The 18,358-nt window shown below is 44.0% G+C and overlaps 1 protein-coding gene across 1 annotated transcript in view; it reads right to left on the bottom strand.

Moving 5' to 3' along the window:
- The window catches only part of LOC122927160 (protein unc-13 homolog A-like), a 2,447,183-nt gene extending 2,434,613 nt beyond the window's left edge, over positions 1 to 12,570 (bottom strand). The window contains 3 exon segments of the mRNA XM_044278759.1: positions 11,093 to 11,210; positions 11,296 to 11,395; positions 12,552 to 12,570. Of these exon segments, the coding sequence (XP_044134694.1) occupies positions 11,093 to 11,210; positions 11,296 to 11,395; positions 12,552 to 12,570 (237 nt within the window).
- Between the last annotated feature and the right edge of the window lie 5,788 nt (positions 12,571 to 18,358).

The following is an 18,358-nucleotide window of genomic DNA, read 5'->3' as shown; positions in this document are numbered from 1 at the left end:
AACTGGGATTATTTCACAGAAAAATAATACATTTAATTATTTTATCTGCAAGGTATTTGTGAGTTATACCCTGTAACGGTATGAGTGGTGGCCTAGCCAGTGGCCACAGTACATTCTATGGGCCAGACACACACTGGCTTGCAACTGGGATTATTTTACAGAAAAATAATACATTTAATTATTTTATCTGCAAGGTATTTGTGTGTGACACCCTGTAACGGTATCAGTGGTGGCCTAGCAGCAAGTGGCCACAGTACAGTCTGTGGGCCAGACACACACTGGCTTTCAACTGGGATAATATCACAGAAAAGTAATACATTTTTTTTATCTGCAAGGTATTTGTGAGTGACACCCTGTAACGGTATCATTTGTGGCCTTGCAGCAAGTGGCTTCAGTACAGTCTGTGGGCCAGACACACACTGGCTTTCAACTGGGATTATATCACAGAAAAATAATAAATATAATTTTTTTATCTGCAAGGTATTTGTGAGTGACACACTGTAACGGTATCACTGGTGGCCTAGCAGAAAGTGGCCACAGTACAGTCTGTGGGCCAGACACACACTGGCTTGCAACTGCGATTATATCACAGAAAAATAATAAATTACATTTTTTTATCTGCAATGTATTTGTGAGTGACACCCTGTAACGGTATCAGTGGTGGCCTAGCAGCAAGTTTCCACAATACAGTCTGTGGGCTAGACACACACTGGCTTTCAACTGGGATTATATCACAGAAAAATAATAAATTAAATGTTTTTATCTGCAAGGTATTTTTGAGTAACACCCTGTAACGGTATGAGTGGTGGCCTAGCCAGTGGCCACAGTACATTCTGTGGGCCAGACACACACTGGCTTGCAACTGGGATTATATCAGAGAATTTTTTTTTATTTTTTTATCTGCAAGGTATTTGTGAGTGGCACCCTTTGGGGACGCTTTTACCCACAAAACCCCAAATCACTTACACAAGAGCACAAAATGGACTTAAAATCGCACACCTTCCATTAAACACAAACCGAAAAATTATTTTCTTGCAAACAATTGGATGAGCTTAAAGGGGTTCTACAGATGTGGAAAATACCAGGGCTGCAAAAAAACGAAATTTCCAAAAAGAAATTTCCGAAAAAACTTCATCCCAAAAGACTTTCTCCATGACTATAAAAAGCTTCCTAAACTGTGATACCTCTGGTGCAATCTATTTGATCCAATGTCCCTCCGGAAAGAACAAAACGGTCTCTTAAAATTAGAATAAGTGAACATCTGCGAAATATCAAAAACGGATATATGAAACATGCATTGTCAAGGCATTTTAAAGAATTCCATGACAAATATCAAAAAGGTATGTTTTTTATGGTGTTACAAAAAATTGACCAACATTGGCGTGGGGGTAAACACATAGAAAAAATGTCCAGAGCCGAATCAAGACTAATTTTTTATTTCGGCAGCCTCATCCCAATGGGTCTAAACGCCGAACTATAAATTTTCGGCTTCTTGTAAATCTGGGCTGCATGTCTGTCATCCGACAGAGAGTCTCATGTGTGGCTGTCTATCAGCACTGAGACTCCCCTTTGGTGTCAGACATGTATCCCCTTTTGTCATCATGCATTGAATTCCATTTGAATGAAGTACTTTCCAATAGATAAATTTACTACCATTTTCCCTTTACTACCATTTATCCCTTTTCTCTACACTCCATATAGTCAATTTGTGTAATAATTTGTGTATATTTATCAGTGTATTCCTTTTTCTGTGTTTCATCATGGTATTTTATGATGTTGTATGCATTGGAATACAGTTTAGAGCTAATTACTATATTTTTCCCTATGTATTAACACATTTTAGAGCTAATTGCTATATTTTACCCATTTTTTATCTAAAGCAATGTGATTAAATTAATTGAATTAGTGTGATCACTTTATATTGTATATTTTTTATTTACATCCACACATACAGAGTGCCAGTCTGAATTATCTTTTTTATTACACATTATAGCTTAGATACACTAAGCAGCACAATATGACAATATGACATATGAAAGGGCCACTTATCCAGTATATCTAAGCCTATCTGAATTACCATGCGGTTATATGCAGGGGTGGCTGTGAGCAGTAACACTCATAAGTGCTAGCTAGGCCTACACACATTTAGAGCCTTTATTGTATTATCTTTCTGTTCAGTAACACTCATAGGAGACTCTGACTGCTGTGACACAGAGCACACAGGCCTGGAATTTGGCAGCGGGGCTTGTATGAACACAACACGCTGAGCTGCCAGTCACAAGATGGCTTCTACCATAAGCTGTTTTCTCTCATATAACATAATGACTAGTGTTGGTCGAGCACCAAAGTGCTCGGATGCTCGAGTAGAACACCTTGGGATGCTCGGGTGCTCGAAAGCACAATGGAAGTCAAAGGGAGAACCCGAGCATTAAACCAGGCACCCCCTGCTCTTAATAGGAGAGTGTATCTGGTTCATATTAAAAGGTCAGAAATTGATTAAAACACCACTGAAATGGTTCGGGAACAGCATGGGGAGGATGTCTGGATGCATCTTGGACTCCCAGGTCGCTGTTGGGAACGATGTTGTCCGAGTAGTACGCCACTGTTGCATACTGACAATAATGCACACCAAACCGAAGATAAAATAAATTTTTGAGGAAAAATTGTTAGGAAACATTATTTTCTGTATATTTGCTTGAATATAAAGTGCTGCCAAAAATTACAAGGAAAAGACACTCCGATACAACCTGAATATCACATAAAGGAGGGCCTCCTTCACATTGTGGTACAATTGTTCAGGTGGTGGGACTCCTACACTCATAAAGCCTATGCACTAAAAGAAAAAGCTGCCAAAAATTACAAGGAACTGGCACTCCAATACACCCTTTATTACACACAAAGGAGGGCATGGTACACACCCTTGAAAAATTATGATTAATGGCTTGCTGGTGACCCTCTAAAACATTAGGGGTGAGGGACTGCTGCTGATCTGACCATCTAATACATTTTGTGGGCGAGTGCCTGCTGCCAAGATGACCATCTAAAACATTTTGTTGGTGAGGGCCTGCTGCTGAGCTGACCATCTAAAACATTTTGTGGGTGAGGGCCTGCTGCTGAGCTGACGATCTAAAACATTTTGTGGGCGAGGGCCTGCTGCTGAGCTGACCATCTAAAAAAATTGGTGGGTGAGGGCCTGCTGCCAAGCTGACCATCTAAAACATTTTGTGGGCGAGGGCAGTGGCGTACATATAGAAGTAAGGGCCCCATAGCGAGGATCAAACCAGGCCACCCCCCCCCCCCCCCACAGAACAGAAGGGTTTCTGCCTAAACTCTGTTTCAATGACCCTTGGGGTAGAGGGTAGGGTCCTGACCAAGTCTTCACCATAAGTAGAAGAGGGGATGATCCCAACTGGGCCCCCTCTTGCCCTGGGCCCCATAGCAGTTGCATGGTCTGCCGCTATGGTATGGCGAGGGCCTGGTGCCAAGCTGACCATCTAAAACATTTTGTGGGCGAGGGCCTGGTGCCAAGCTGACCCTCCAAAACATTGTGGTTGAGGGCCTGCTGCTGAGCTGACCCTCTAAAACATTATGGTTGAGGGCCTGCTGGTGACCCTGTAAAACATTATGGGTGAGGGCAGCCTAATAAGCATGTTGATATGATGGAGGAGGAGGAGGAGGAGGAGGAGAAAAGGGAGATGGAACCATATACCCTTTTTAGTGATGGAAGGGGTGCATGGGAATACAGTGTATTTAATACACCATAAAAGCGACATTTAGAGTGCCTTTATGTTCAGCCGCTTTCCTCTGGTGGAGTAGAGAAGTCAGGGGAAATCCAGGCCTTGTTAATTTTTTATAAGAGTCAACCGGTAAGCATTTGAAGTTGACAGGCGGATGCGCTTATGAGTTATTATGCCCCTAGCATCACTAAATACACGCTCTGACAAAACACTGGCAGTGGGGCAGGCTCGCGTAGAGCGCCAGATTGTGCCACGTCTGCAGCTTGGACATCCAATAGTTGTAAGGCACACAGGGATCACAGAGGATGCTGACACGGTCTGCTACGTACTCGTTCACCATCTTCCAGAATATTTCCCTCCTTGTGACACTAGGTCACACATCAGGGTGAGGGTGCTGGCAGGGTTTCATAAAACTGTCAGAGGCCTTGTAGAGTGTTGCCCTCCCTCTGTTGGAACTGCTGTGTGTTCCCCTCCCCTCCTCAGGTGGCCAAGGAACTAGGTACACTGCAGCCAGCATTGTCAGCTGGAAGCTTTTGGAGAACTTTTTCCACAAGGACCTTCAGGTATTGCATCATTTTGTTCATCCTCTCTTCCACAGGAATGAGAGATGAGAAGTTCTCTTTGTAGCGGGGGTCAAGAAGGGTGAACAACGCGAGGGTCACGGGAAAGGCAGCATGTGTGCCAGAGTCTCAACAGACAAGACTTTGCTGTCCTCATCAGGAGGATGACTCTCAATCTCCTCATCTCCTTTCTCCTCTTCTACCCATCCACGCTGAACAGATGGACTAAAACTTCCATGGGTACTACCCTCTGTAGCAGAGGCAACCATCTCCTGCTCCTCCTCCTGCTTATCATCCAATTTGCGCTGAGAAGACTAACTGAGGGTGGTCTTTCCTCATTTCCACCTCTTACACATGCAAAGCGTCTGCCTTAATTGTGAGCAGCGAGCGTTTGAGTTGACACAGAAGTGGGGTGGTTATGCTGATAATAGCGTCTATCGCCGCTAACCATCTGTGTTCATTCCTCAAAGTAGCGTAAAACCTCACAGAGGTCAGACATCAATGCCCACTCATCGCTTGTGAAGAGTGGAAGCTGAACGACCATGGTATTCCACTACTGCACTCTGCTGCTCACAATGCCTGGCCATAATGTGTAACGTAGATTCCCAGCGCATGCTCACGTCGCGCAACAGTTGGTGAGCTGGAAATTGCAAGAGCGACTGCAGCGTTGCCAGACTGGCGTAAGCTGTCGATGACTTGCAGAAATGGACACACACGTGGCGCACCTTCACCAGTAGCTCAGGCAAATTGGGGTAGGTTTTGAGAAACCGCTGCATTGTATGTGTGTCAGCTTGCCGAACTCCAAAGCCGCCACCAAGTTACAGACATTATCAGACACAACCATGCCTGGTTCTAGGTTGAGTGGTGAGAGCCACAGCTCAGTCTGGTCTCTTATCCCCTGCCACAGCTCTGTGGCGGTGTGCTGTTTGTCACCTAAGTAGATCAGTTTAAGCATGGCCTGTTGCCCACTGCAGTGCTACACTGCTTCCAGCTACTAACTGATGTCTGACTGGTGCTCCAGGATGATAATTCAGAGGTGGAAGTGGAGGTAGAGGAGGAAAAGGGGGGGTTGCAGCTGTAACACCCCAGAATTGTGTTACTACATCTCTCTACCCCGCTATTATATCCTAAGAGCCTTTATACTGTCATCAGATAGGATTTTTTTCACGTCCTCAAGAAATGTACATATAAAACTATGTTAAATGCACTTGTTCATGTAATTAGCCTGATTACCAGCAGGTGGCAGCATCATTGGCAGAGATAGTCTTAATGTTATGGCAGCTTAGAGTGGAACAATCCTGTTTTATTCTGACCCCCCCATCTTCTACTGAGAGTGGGCTAGTTCCTCTTCCTGCAGCAAGGGAGGGGAAAAACAGTTAGAACCAGATATTGTTTTCCCCCTGTTGGAGAAAGGAGGGTTTTGAATAGTACTCCCTCCTTAGGGAAGAAAGTAGGGGCATGGCTCCGGAAGAGACCTGGCCATATACCCAGTCTGCGCACCTTCAGCTCTGCTAGATGAAAAGGCAGAAACTACAGGAAGACTCCAGAGTTCCAGGAAGAAAGCATCCCCTGAGAATCCATCTGTGAGATAAGTCTAGTGCCTAGGAGAAGCCAATTCCTCCTCAGCTAGTTACAGCTAAGTGCAGAAGCTAATCCTGCAACAGTTACAGAGCTATCAGACGTTTATCCTGCAAGCTCCACATTTGAAGCAGAAGTACTCATTCCTGTCAATCATTGTCAAAACCCACTGGAACCAAGAGAACAAATCTGTATACCGTTTGGATGCAAGTTATTTCAAATAAAGCAACGTTTGAATTTCATCTAAAGGTCTGGATATCATTTATTCAGCAAATTTCCTCTATTACGCCAGGAGTACGGCCGTAGGTAGGAGACAGGTAGGAGACACCGGTATTTGCACTTTTGTTCAAAGGCCTGGGGTATAGACATTTATACGCTGCACTGGGACACAGAAGTGGATGTTCTAGCTGATGGTGCTTGCGAAGGTCGAGGTGCATGGCAGGAGGCATCCGGGCCTGCATCTTGGACAGGGGGTTGGCCAGCACGTAAGTGGAAGCAGAGGCAGTGGTGTGACCCGCAGACACTAGTTGTGGACCCAGGGTTTTGGCCCACCTATTAGGGTGCTTTGATGCCATGTAGTGGATCATGCTGGTGGTCGTGAGGTAGCTAGTGTACACGCCCTTGCTCATTTTGGTATGGCACAGGTTGCAAATGACAATTATTTTATCGTCCGCACTTTCCTCAAAAAAGTGCCAGACTGCGGAACACCTACTGCTTGGTAAGGGAGATTGCCGCAAGGGGGTGATCTGGAGAACAGTTGTGGGCCTGTTTGGTGTGGCCCGCCTTCTCCCTTTTGCCAACCCACTGCCTCTTTCAGCCTGTTACGGTGCTGCGGATCCCTCCCCCTCTGTACTGCTTTCCTCGCTCGGCTTGCCACCTTCCTAGGTTGGGTCAGTGACTTCATCGTCCAGCACCCCCTCTTCCACTTCCGCACTATGGTCATCCTCCTGACTTGTTGACTAAGAACAACCTCAGTTATTGACAATTCATCATGAACCTCTTGAGAAACCAATTGCGGTATACTTATTGGCAACTGTGTCTCATCATCATCATCATCCAACTCGTGAAATACTAATTGCCGTTCCCCACCGTCATCTTCTTCTGACTGTGGATGCTCCAGAGCTTGGGAATCAGGGCACAAGATGTCCTCATGTCCCTCTTCAAGCGGGCTTGGCGAGAGGCCCAAATTAAGGAATGGTGATAAAAACAGCTCCTCGGAATATCTGAGTGTGGGATCACTTGTTTGCCAAGACTCTCCATGGTGGGTGGAAGGAGTATCAGGGTGAGGATTCTGTTGACCAGACTCTTGGCTACTGATACTGGACTTGGTGGAAGACAGGGTGGTGCTTAAATAACTGGAAGCTTTATCTGCTGCAATCCAACCGGCCACCTGGTCGCACTGGTCTGACTTTGAGAGTGGTGTCCTGTGCTGCCCTGCAAACTGGGACATGAAGCTAGGTATCGTGGATAAGTGTGTTTCTTGTGCTCTGGCAGCAGACACAGTTTCACCACGCCCAGGGCCACGGCATCCGCGCGCACCATCAGCAGCACAGCCACTTTCCCGTCCAGTACTGCTCACCTTTAGCATATTGAATGGTATATATGCTTGCAAGTATGTCACACGTACAATACCTATTGTAAGTGTATTCGCAAATAAAGTACACAGACTGTTGAAAAAAAGACATGTGCTGAAGAGGTTACAATTTTCCAAAGAGCACATTGACTGGCCTAAAGAGACATTTTGTGGACTGATGTAAGATTGTTCTTTTTGGGTCTAGTGGCTGGAGACAGTTTGTCAGACGACCACCAAACACTGAATTCAAGCCACAGTACTCTGTGAATACAGTGAAGCATGGTGGTGCAAGCATCATGATATGGGGATGTTTCTCATACTACGGTGTTGGGCCTATTTATTGCATACCAGGGATAATGGATCACTTTGAATACATCAGAATACTTGAAGAGGTCATGCTGCCTTATGCTGAAGAGGAAATACCCTTGAAATGGATGTTCCAACAAGACAACAACCTCAAACACACCAGTAAACGTGCAACATCTTGGTTCCAGACCAACAAGATTGACGTTATTGAGTGGCCAGCCCAATCCCTGGATCTTAATCCAATAAAAAACTTGTGGGTGACATTAAAAAATGCAGTTTCTGAGGCAAAACCAAGAAATAGAGAAGAACTGTGGAATGTACTTTAATCATCCTGGGCTGGAATACCTGTTCACAGGTGCCAGATGTTGGTTAACTCCATGCAACACAGATGTACAGTTCTCAGAAACAGTGGTTATACAACTAAATATTAGTTAACTGATTCAAAGGAAAGCAAAATCTTCAAACATTTTTCAGTTTATATGTGAATGTTTGAGTTTGTACAGAAGACTACAAACTGATATTTCTTTTGACAGTCTAATATTCACTTTTATTCAGTTTGTTTAGAGGAACAACACAAATTTGATTTATTTCTCTTCATGTTTTAATTTGGAATAGAATTCATAGTGTAATCCCAATGCATTTGTGTGTATGGAAATAGAAGCTATTAGAAGGATTTTAAACTTTATTCACACCTGTACATCTGCAGGTGCAATAGGACCTTTAGGCTAGTATCATACTAGCATTGTGAGGAACAGTCTGCTGGGTCTCTCTAGATTCGGCATTGCTGGAAGCTACTGCATTCCCATCCGGCCCCCAATAAGGTCATGCATTTATGATTTATCCTGTTACTGAGGATTTACAAGACTGCTCAGTGTTACAGATGAAAGCATTAATGCCCCTATTATGCAGGAAAAAATCCTGAAACCATCCGGATCAAAGAGAGGACATATCACGGGTACTGATACATTAGTTGTTGTTGCCCTGTCAAACTTAATGGGCCAGACTCCCTCTTGCTATCATCCTTCAGCTGCGCCTGGCCTCCAGGCCTATTCTGCCTCCTCACGTAGGCCATGGCCTGCCTATCAATCAGCCTTTTCCCTGCACTCCTGGCTCTTAAAAGGTGAGCGTGCGCACTTCCCAATCTACACCAGCCAGTGTATGGCAACCTGTAAAGACTTAAGGCACTTTCCCCAGACCCCTGTATAGAGTAAAAGGGTGGACACTGGGGAACTGGCAGGATAATTCCCTTAGGTTTAGCCCTAAATCAAATCCATTGGTTAGCACAGTGGTTCCACGCCCACTACTATTACAGTCATCCTCACTGTAGAGCTGGTCTGTTAAAACTAAGTAGCTCATGCAGATTCCCACCTCCCTGTGATCACATGATCACTAGGACTAGAGCAGGAAGCGGCAATATTGAAGCTTACTAATCTGTATATACTGTACCGCACTGGAGAAAGCAGGGACAGTAAAAATCCATTCCTGCCTTCTCTATCGGGAGCCCTGCTGCCACTGACAGTGGGCTCCCAACTCCCACAGCTGAAAAATTGCAAAATAAACATGAGGCCCCAGTTATGGGTCTTCAACACTCACTGATATCCCAGATATCCCTCAAAGGAAGGAAAACCAAGCAAAGGGGTGACCCCATTATAGAGGTCACCAGATCCACCATATTAAGTGGTAGTGTTGATCACGAATATTCGAATTGCAAATTTTTATTGCGAATATAGATACTTCGAAAACTCACAAATATTTAGAATATAGTGATATATATTCGTAATTTCAAATATAGATTTTTTTATTGCGAATTTTCGTAATGCTAATTTTTATCGCAAATTTTTCAATTGCAGAATAAAAACATGATTCCTCCCTGTTTCTTGTTTGTGGGCCAATGACTCATTGGCCCACAAGCAAGAAGCAGGAAGGAATCACAGATTTAAATGGGAAAAATGATGATTATTCTAAAAAACAAATATATAGCACTATATCGAATATATTAGTTTTTTTTTAATATTCGTAATATTCTAAAACAAGAATATATAGCATTATAGCAAATATAAAAAAAATGAAAATAGAGCAAATTAGCTAATATAATCTTCTTTGTTTTATAGTTGTCATTTTTTTTCTCATCTGAATTTCAGATTGGAAAAAAATGACAACGATTAAAACAAAAGATTATAGCACTATATTAGCTAAATTGCTCTACATTCGTTTTTTTTCGAATATTTGCTGTATTGCTAAATATTCTTGTTTTAGAATATTACAAATATTTGAAAAAACTAATATAAGCAAGAAGCAGGGAGGAATCATGTTTTTCCTCGGCAATTGAAAAATTTGCAATAATATTTTGCATTAAGTAAATTTGCATATTACGTGATTATTACCTTGTCCATTTTTCGAGTAAAAAATCATAGAATATAACGAATATTCGAATTTACGAATATTCGCTGAATATTCTACAAAATATTAGTGAAAAATTGCGAATTTGAGTATGACCTTAATAGTGATAAGCGGCAGGCTCATCACTATTAAGTGGCCCTTATGTCAAGATCGAGCTCTTTTACAAGCCTTAAAGGGGTTACCGAATATCATAAACAGCCCCCCCCCATGTGCCAGAGGGAATATACTTACCCTGCTCCCTGAAGCGCTCCTGGTTCCCGCACAGCCGCTTCTCCCTGTACACGGATGAAAACATCCGTTGTTGGGGAAGAGGGTGCAGCCAATGGCAGGCGTGGACAGGGACGAGCCTCCTTAGCGTTAACCGTGATGCTAGGGAGGCTCGTCCCCGTCTGCCATTGGCTTCTCCCACTGACACCAGATGTTTTCATCCGTGTACAGGGAGAAGCAGCAGTGACGGTGCAGAAACCAGGAGCTCCACGGTGTAAGTATATTCCTTCTGAGGGGCCCAGCACATGAGGGGTACTGTTTATGATATTGGATAACCCATTTAAGGATGTAACCCGGGAAGACCTAAGCCAGTTATCCATCCACAGATAGTTTTGGGGTGATGCACAATTAGCATGCACCTGCCATCTCTGCAAGGACATTCATGAACATTCTTGCTGAGATAAGAACGGACCACCCAGATGTGTATAGTCTACGTCTGGAAGCATTTAAGAAACCAGAAGAAATTAAAAGGCCATAAAATAAGATGCATAGTATATTACAGTACCAAACATAGAACACCATAAAATACTCAGTTCTGCACAACCCTAAAGGGGACTGGGTATTTTGACTTTAACATTCAACGTGGATGGATTATGGCCACCTAGAATTTGCATGATCCTTCAAACAATTGACCTCTGTGTAAATATCTTATTTTTATTTTGAACACATACCTCATTGGACTGTCTTATGGTTCTTAGTGGGATCCATACAGTACCCACCATGGTGTCCCAAATAAGTCCTTTGTTCCAGACTTCTACTGTTAGGCCAAGGTCCAGCCGATTAATCTCACTAAAAGAAATGTGACATAGCATCTAGTTAAGACATGTACAAAGTTGTTTTTACAAAGGAAAATTTTTCTGTACATTATACTCACAACATGAAGTCTTGCTCCCAGCAGGGAAGGTTCCCTCTTACTGCAATTGTTGTGCTCTTCACATTTTGTACTTTTAGTGTTACATAGGCATTAAACTTTTCTGTCAAAAACAAAAATAAATGTAGTTTTAAAATACACATTAATGTACACAGATGTAGGTCCTAAAGGTACTGTATATAGGGTGGGTAGGGGGGAAAAAACAAGAACCGTGAGGTCAGATCCCAACTGGAAATGTTATGGCATATGCTAGGGACATACCATAATATAAGATTTGAATATGACTTTAAACAGAACCTCAACAGCCTTCTATAGTAATTTTTAATTAGAAGGACTGTCAGGCTCCTTTAGAGACCCTGAAATAAATATTTGGCTGTCTGTCTCATTGTCACACCAAACTGCTGGAGGGCTGGTGGTGCATAAATCAACAATTAAAATCTAATTCACATTATAAAAAAATAAAAATAAATGATTGTTTCTTTAATGTTAGACCTAGATTGCCCATTGACATATAAAAATAGTGAAAATGGCCATTACGTCGCAGAAAAAAATCAGTCATAATAATGTTACTCGACAGTCAAGTGATTCAGTACCTGTTTCATGTAGGTCCAGTCCACCCTATCGAAGGCCTTCTCCACATCTATCCTCAACAGCACCAACGGGGATTTTTTGCTTGACGCATTCAATAGTAATAAGACTCTCATAGTATTATCTTTCCCCTCTCTATGCACTACAAACCCCACCTGTCCAGGGGAGATTAAAGAGGGGATCCAGGGTTTCAATCTATTTGCTAACAAACTAGCGTAAAGCTTCAGATCTGTGTTTAGCAATGATATCGGTCTGTAGCTTCCTCATTGCATGTGGTCCTTTCCTTCTTTGTGTATTAATGTAATGTATGCTTCTAAAGCCTGCTTTGGTATGAAGGCTCCTGATAAGTATGCATGACATGTGTCTGTTAGTTGCCGGAGTAGTACAGCAGAGAATGAATCGTAGTATGAGCTAGGGAGGTCATCTGTGCCTGGAGCCTTGCTTTTTGGGCACTTCCGCAGGGCGGACCGGACCTCCTCCTGAGAAAATGGCTTCAGTAATTGCTGATGTGATATGGTTGTCAATTCGGGTGGAGTAATGTGTGAGAGGAATTTTGTAATGTGGAAGGAGTGATCCTGTGTATTTTCCCTTTCTTCGGATGACTTTAATTGGTATAACGAGGAATAGAACTCATTTTAGTTTGATCTCTCAGATATGTGTACAGGGTTTACGTCTTTTGATGAGGGACATCATGAGTTTAGAGGCTTTTATCCCCGTGGGTGTAAAAGGAGTGTTTGACTGACATGTAAATCTTTGCTGAGATCTTGTTTAGCAAATCATATAACATTAGGCATGTAGATGTGAGTTGTTGTAGACAGGTGGTTGCTAGTGATTGTGTAGTTGTTCAAGTTTATTTCTGACTGTAAATTTAGTATTTGTTTTATCTTTGTTTTTTATAAAACGAACCCGCAGAAATGAATTCTCCTCTAATTGTAGCTTTGTGGGCTTCCCAGACCACTGTGATGGGAACTCCTGTATTTAGGTTTTGTTTAAAAAAGAGGTCTAGGCGAATTTGGATTTTGGAGTGGACCGAGGAGACCGAGAGCGGAGTCTCGTTTAGGCACCAAGATGCCTTAGGTGGAGCATGATTGCATAGTCAGGATAAGTTCCAATGGGGAGTGGTCGGAGTGGATGCTTGTACGGTGTTCATTTTAGGACATGGTCAGATATCATAGTCAAGTATCAAAATAATGCCAATGTGATACCTGACCCTGACACCTGACTTTCATATCTGACTTTGACTTATGCTCTTCGTAGGTCAGGGTCAAAGTGAGAATGAATTATAGATATACTATGTATTTGTATGCTAAATCACATGTCAGGGTCACAAAGGATTTTAGGTTTACTGTGGCTCTGTTTGCTACATTACATAGATGAACAAAATTCCCAAGCTGTTGCCCCATGTCCAGGTGTTCTGAGTGCAAAGCCCCTTTCAGCCTCTAAAAAGTGTTTACATTTCATTATGCCCTAGATAAGAGGCAAATTTAAATGATGTGTGATGCTGATATCTCACTTCCTTCACTTGTCAGTGTCACAAAGAATCTTAGGTGTAATGTGGTTTTTGCTATACTACATCTCATAGATCAAAAAAATCACCAACTTTGGTGTCTAAAGCTATAGTTCAGTGGTAAGACACTTGCTTTGCATGTTGTGTTCATGGGTTCAAAACCCCTTTCAGGTATTTAATAAAATTAATATTTTATGTTTTATTGAGCTCTAGATCAGAGACAAATTCAAGTGGTGTGTGATGTAAGTAGTCATTTTTTTTATTTTATTAAGAGTACATGGGCAGCACTATAGTAAATGGGGCCCTGTATACAGAGCTGTATCCTGGATTTTACATATCTACTGTATATACAGTACAGACCAAAAGTTTGGACACACCTTCTCATTCAAAGAGTTTTCTTTATTTTCATGACTATGAAAATTGTAGATTCACACTGAAGGCATCAAAACTATGAATTAACACATGTGGAATTATATACATAATAAAAAAAAATGTGAAACAACTGAAAATATGTCATATTCTAGGTTCTTCAAAGTAGCCACCTTTTGCTTTCATTACTGCTTTGCACATTCTTGGCATTCTCTTGATGAGCTTCAAGAGGTAGTCACCTGAAATGGTTTTCACTTCACAGGTGTTCCCTGTCAGGTTTAATAAGTGGGATGTCTTGCCTTATAAATGGGGTTGGGACCATCAGTTGTGTTGTGGAGAAGTCAGGTGGGTACACAGCTGATAGTCCTACTGAATAGACTGTTAGAATTTGTATTATGGCAAGAAAAAATCAGCTAAGTAAAGAAAAACGAGTGGCCATCGTTACTTTAAGAAATAAAGGTCAGTCAGTCCGAGAAATTGGGAAAACTTTAAAAGTGTCCCCAAGTGCAGTCACAAAAACCATCAAGCGCTACGAAGAAACTGGCTCACATGCGGACCGCCCCAGGAGATGAAATTCAAGAGTCACCTCTGCTGCGAAGGATATGTTAATCCGAGTCACCAGCCTCAGAAATCGCAGGTTAACAGCAGCTCAGATTAGAGACCAGGTCAATGCCACACAGAGTTCTAGCAGCAGACACATCTCTAGAACAACTGTTAAGAGGAGACTGGGTGAATCAGGCCTTCATGGTAGAATATCTGCTAGGAAACCACTGCTAAGGACAGGCAACAAGCAGAAGAGTCTTGAGCTTCAGGAGGTAGTCACCTGAAATGGTCTTCCAACAGTCTTGAAGGAGTTCCCAGAGATGCTTAGCACTTGTTGGCTCTTTTGCCTTCACTCTGCGGTCCAGCTCACCCCAAACCATCTCGTTTGGGTTCAGGTCCGGTGACTGTGGAGGCCAGGTCTCGTATGAGCAGCCCTAGGGCTAGTACTAGTTTTCCGGCTACCAGGCAAGTTCACCTGAGCCCTCTACCGGTGAACTTGGATGGAGTACCCCAGAGGATTTTAAGACCTTGATTCCAGACTTTGTTGGCCAACCAGGAATCCAGATTCGCACAGTGGGCTTCACTGAATGACAGTTTTTTTTTTTTTTTTCAGTGAACAATTTGTGAATCTGATGGTGGAGCAAACAAACTTGTTCACCCAACAGTTCATAGCCCAATTTCTACCGAGTCAGAAAATACCTCATATGTGGATGTAGAGTGATCTGTGGGTGAACTACACGGCTCAGAAGAGAGACAACCAAAATCCCAATGGCGCTCCTTCTCTTCTGAGCCATGTAGTTCGCCCGCAGAGCACTTTATGTCCACATATGGGGTATGTCCTTACTCGGGAGAAATTGGGCTACACATTTTGGGACGCTTTTTCTCCTATTACCCCTTGTAAAAATGAAATAAAAGGGTCTACAAGAACATGTTAGTGTAAAAAAAGGAGATTTTTAATTTTATCCTCCACTTTGCAGCTATTCCTGTGAAGACTGTGGAGAAATAAAATAAAATGGGGGAAGGGGATTATAAATTTAGTACTCCATGGAAGTGTGGTACTCCCTGAAGCAACCGTCAATACAGAGGCCCGGATGATCGGGGCACGTGTCACACTGAGTGGTGGTGTCCTTCCGTTACCCCCTCCTGTTGTACACGCTGCACTTTTTTGGGGGACCGTTCCTTCTTTGCAGTATGGGGGAACCACACCTGAAAAGTGTTGGCCAGGGACGATCCGGACGCCTCCAGTTCCTGAGGTACTCTGGCCTGCTCTTTCCTGGTCAGAAAAGATCAGGGTCTTGAGGACTGCCTCATAGAACTGCAGGAATTTCTCTGTGTTGCCAGCGCTCCGGGACAGCACAAAAGAGTTGTACAAGGCAACCTGCACCAAGTAGACTGCAACTTCTTTGTACCATGTAAGCTTTAAATAATGGGAATAGCTCACTCCTATGTGATAAGGACCAGGTGCTCTAGTCCTTAAACTGTATCACCCATACAGGAGAAAATATTGGAAACAAAGAAATGTAGTGGACTGGCACTCTGTATGTGTGGATAAAATCAATGATTTATACAATATAAAGTGATCACATTCGTTTAATTTTTGCTAAAAAAAGTAAAATTCCTATAAAAACACAGTAATAATACAACAAATTCTATATAACAAATCGTACAAGCTACTGTTATCAGAATGGAAGGAGGTCTAAGGTATACATCAACGCAGACGAATCATGTGTTGTCTATTCCCAATTGTGGTCATGGCAACAGCAGAGAGCTAGCGTCACGAAAGTGCCGAGCCCTAACAGAGAGAAAACTTACCTGCCTAACTAATATGGCTGGAGGGGTGCCCTTAGCCATGCCGCGGGTAAGCCTAAAAAGGGGCAAAAACACACACAAGTAGGGAGAGAAAACCTTTATTGCAGCGGACCAAGTTACAATACCAGACTGTGGAATGCCTGGGATATCTCAGCCTGAGGGTTAGGTATGTAGCATGTGAAGCAAGAGGAGCGCCAGCGACCCATTTTGCGGATGACGTGGCCGGGGACGTTGTGCTTTGAAGCCGCGGATGCTGCTCCAATACGGAAGGAGTGCCCTGAAATGGCCTTGGGGTCGAAACCCAAGCCTGACGCCAGGGTGCAAACGTGCGAGATGAACTGCGTGGCCGTGAGGGTCGAGGCCTGGAAAGGGAGCAACGGGCTGTCGGGGGCAGAGTCCCCCAGAGCTGCCAGCAAACTCCTGAGTACCTGGACCGGGCACCAAGCATTGTCGGACTGGAAGAACTTCACCTCCACTGGCGGTCCCACCTGTGAGGTTTTGGAAGTGAGGAGGTGTAAGGAGAAATGGTCGTTGTGCCATACTAGCTGACCCCTGGTTAGACCCTTGGACCTGGCTGAACTGCGGGTGAATTCGCCGGGTCTTAAGAACCCATAGAAACTAAGGTACATTGCAGCCTTGATGATCGTGCTGGAAAGGAGCCCAAAAGGAAGACCATCTAGGGAGGTTGAAAGCTTTCTAAATAATTCACCTGACACAGGCTGCCTGCTTGGGACGGCTGCGTGACCACTCTTCTGAACACCCCTGAGTGTTGCCCTGACTGCTTGGGACAGAAAAACCGACGTACTTTCTGGGTCCTCCAACATGTGGAAATGTTGGACACCGGCCAAATACAATCTGATAGTATTGAAGGATAGCTTTAGGTCAATATGACAGTAGGCTATGAAAGCTGTGATGTAAGTGGTCTTGTCAGTGTCTTGTCTCGGATGTAGGACCATGAACCTGTTGAAGCGGTTCTGGCAGTGTTACAAGATAAAGACTTCTGCATCAAAGACTTTGCTGAAGCAATGAAAAGGTTTAATCCTCCACCAGATTTTGAAACATCGGAGGAGGTATCCCCATTCGGTCTGCCTCTGGCATGATCTGAAAGAAAGTTTTGAAATTAAAGCGGGACAAGGAGTCTGCGGCCACATTATGCACACCCTGAATGTGCCTGCATGCCACATGGAAGTTGTATTCCAGCGAGAGCCAAACCAGCCTGCGGACAAAAGGCATGATCTGTGGTGACTGCGATCTGCCCTTGGTAATGATGTCCACCACTGTCTGGTGGTCAGTGACGAACGCCACAGAAGAGTTGGCCCACTGGCTGCCCCAAACCTGGGCCGCCGCTATAATTGGATAGAATTCCAACAAAGGGGATGATTTTAAATCGGCTCTGGCTGATGAAACCTCCGTTGGGCAGGGGCCCGCAAACCATTGGTTTCCACAGATCGCTGCGAAACCTCCGGAGGCGGCGGCGTCCGAAAAAACCAAGGTGGATGCTGGTCCCAGCTGAGGTACGAATAAAGAGACTCCGTTCCAAGACACCATAAAGTCCTTCCACATGGCCAGATCGGCCATGGCTTGGGCGTCCAGAGTTATGAGGCTGTCTTGCTCGGGGGCTGAGGGGAGTAACTGAAGGAGCCTGGACATGAAGGCCATGCCCTGGGGCATGACTCTGGTGGCAAAATTGAGCATGCCTATTAGGGACTGCAACTCGACCTTGGCGCACGTCCTGCTGCCTGCTGCCTTTGAGATGGCCTCCTTGATTTTTGCTAACTTCTCAGCTGGCAACCTGGCCTCCATCTTCCCTATGTCCAGGATTTTGCCCAGGAAGGTAATTACCGTCGCGGGGCCTTCTGTTTTTGAGGGCGCCACCGGAACATTGAGTTGGGCAAACAGCTGAAGCAGAGCCTGGAGCTTGCTCGGCTGGCGGTCAGGGCTTTTGATTAGATGAAAGTCATCCAAGTAATGGATGACCAGAGGGCAATCGCAGTGGTTGACCAGGATCCAGTGCAATGCCTGAGCGAACTGGTCGAACAGCCAGGGGATGCTCTTGGACCGGAATGTCAGGCGATTGGCAAAGAAATACTGGTCTTGCCACTTGATGCCATAGAACCTCCAAAGCTGTGGATGAATGGGCAGCAATTTAAAGGCATTGGCGATGTCCGCCTTGGCCAACCAAGCCCCCCGACCAACTTGGAGAATCAGTTGGATGGCCTCGTCTATGGTGGCGTAACTCATGAAAAACTC

Source organism: Bufo gargarizans, chromosome 1, assembly GCF_014858855.1.
Source record: "Bufo gargarizans isolate SCDJY-AF-19 chromosome 1, ASM1485885v1, whole genome shotgun sequence".
NCBI lineage: Eukaryota > Metazoa > Chordata > Amphibia > Anura > Bufonidae > Bufo > Bufo gargarizans.
The sequence above is the reverse complement of the archived record's forward strand: the minus strand, read 5'-3'. Positions and strand labels throughout refer to the sequence as shown.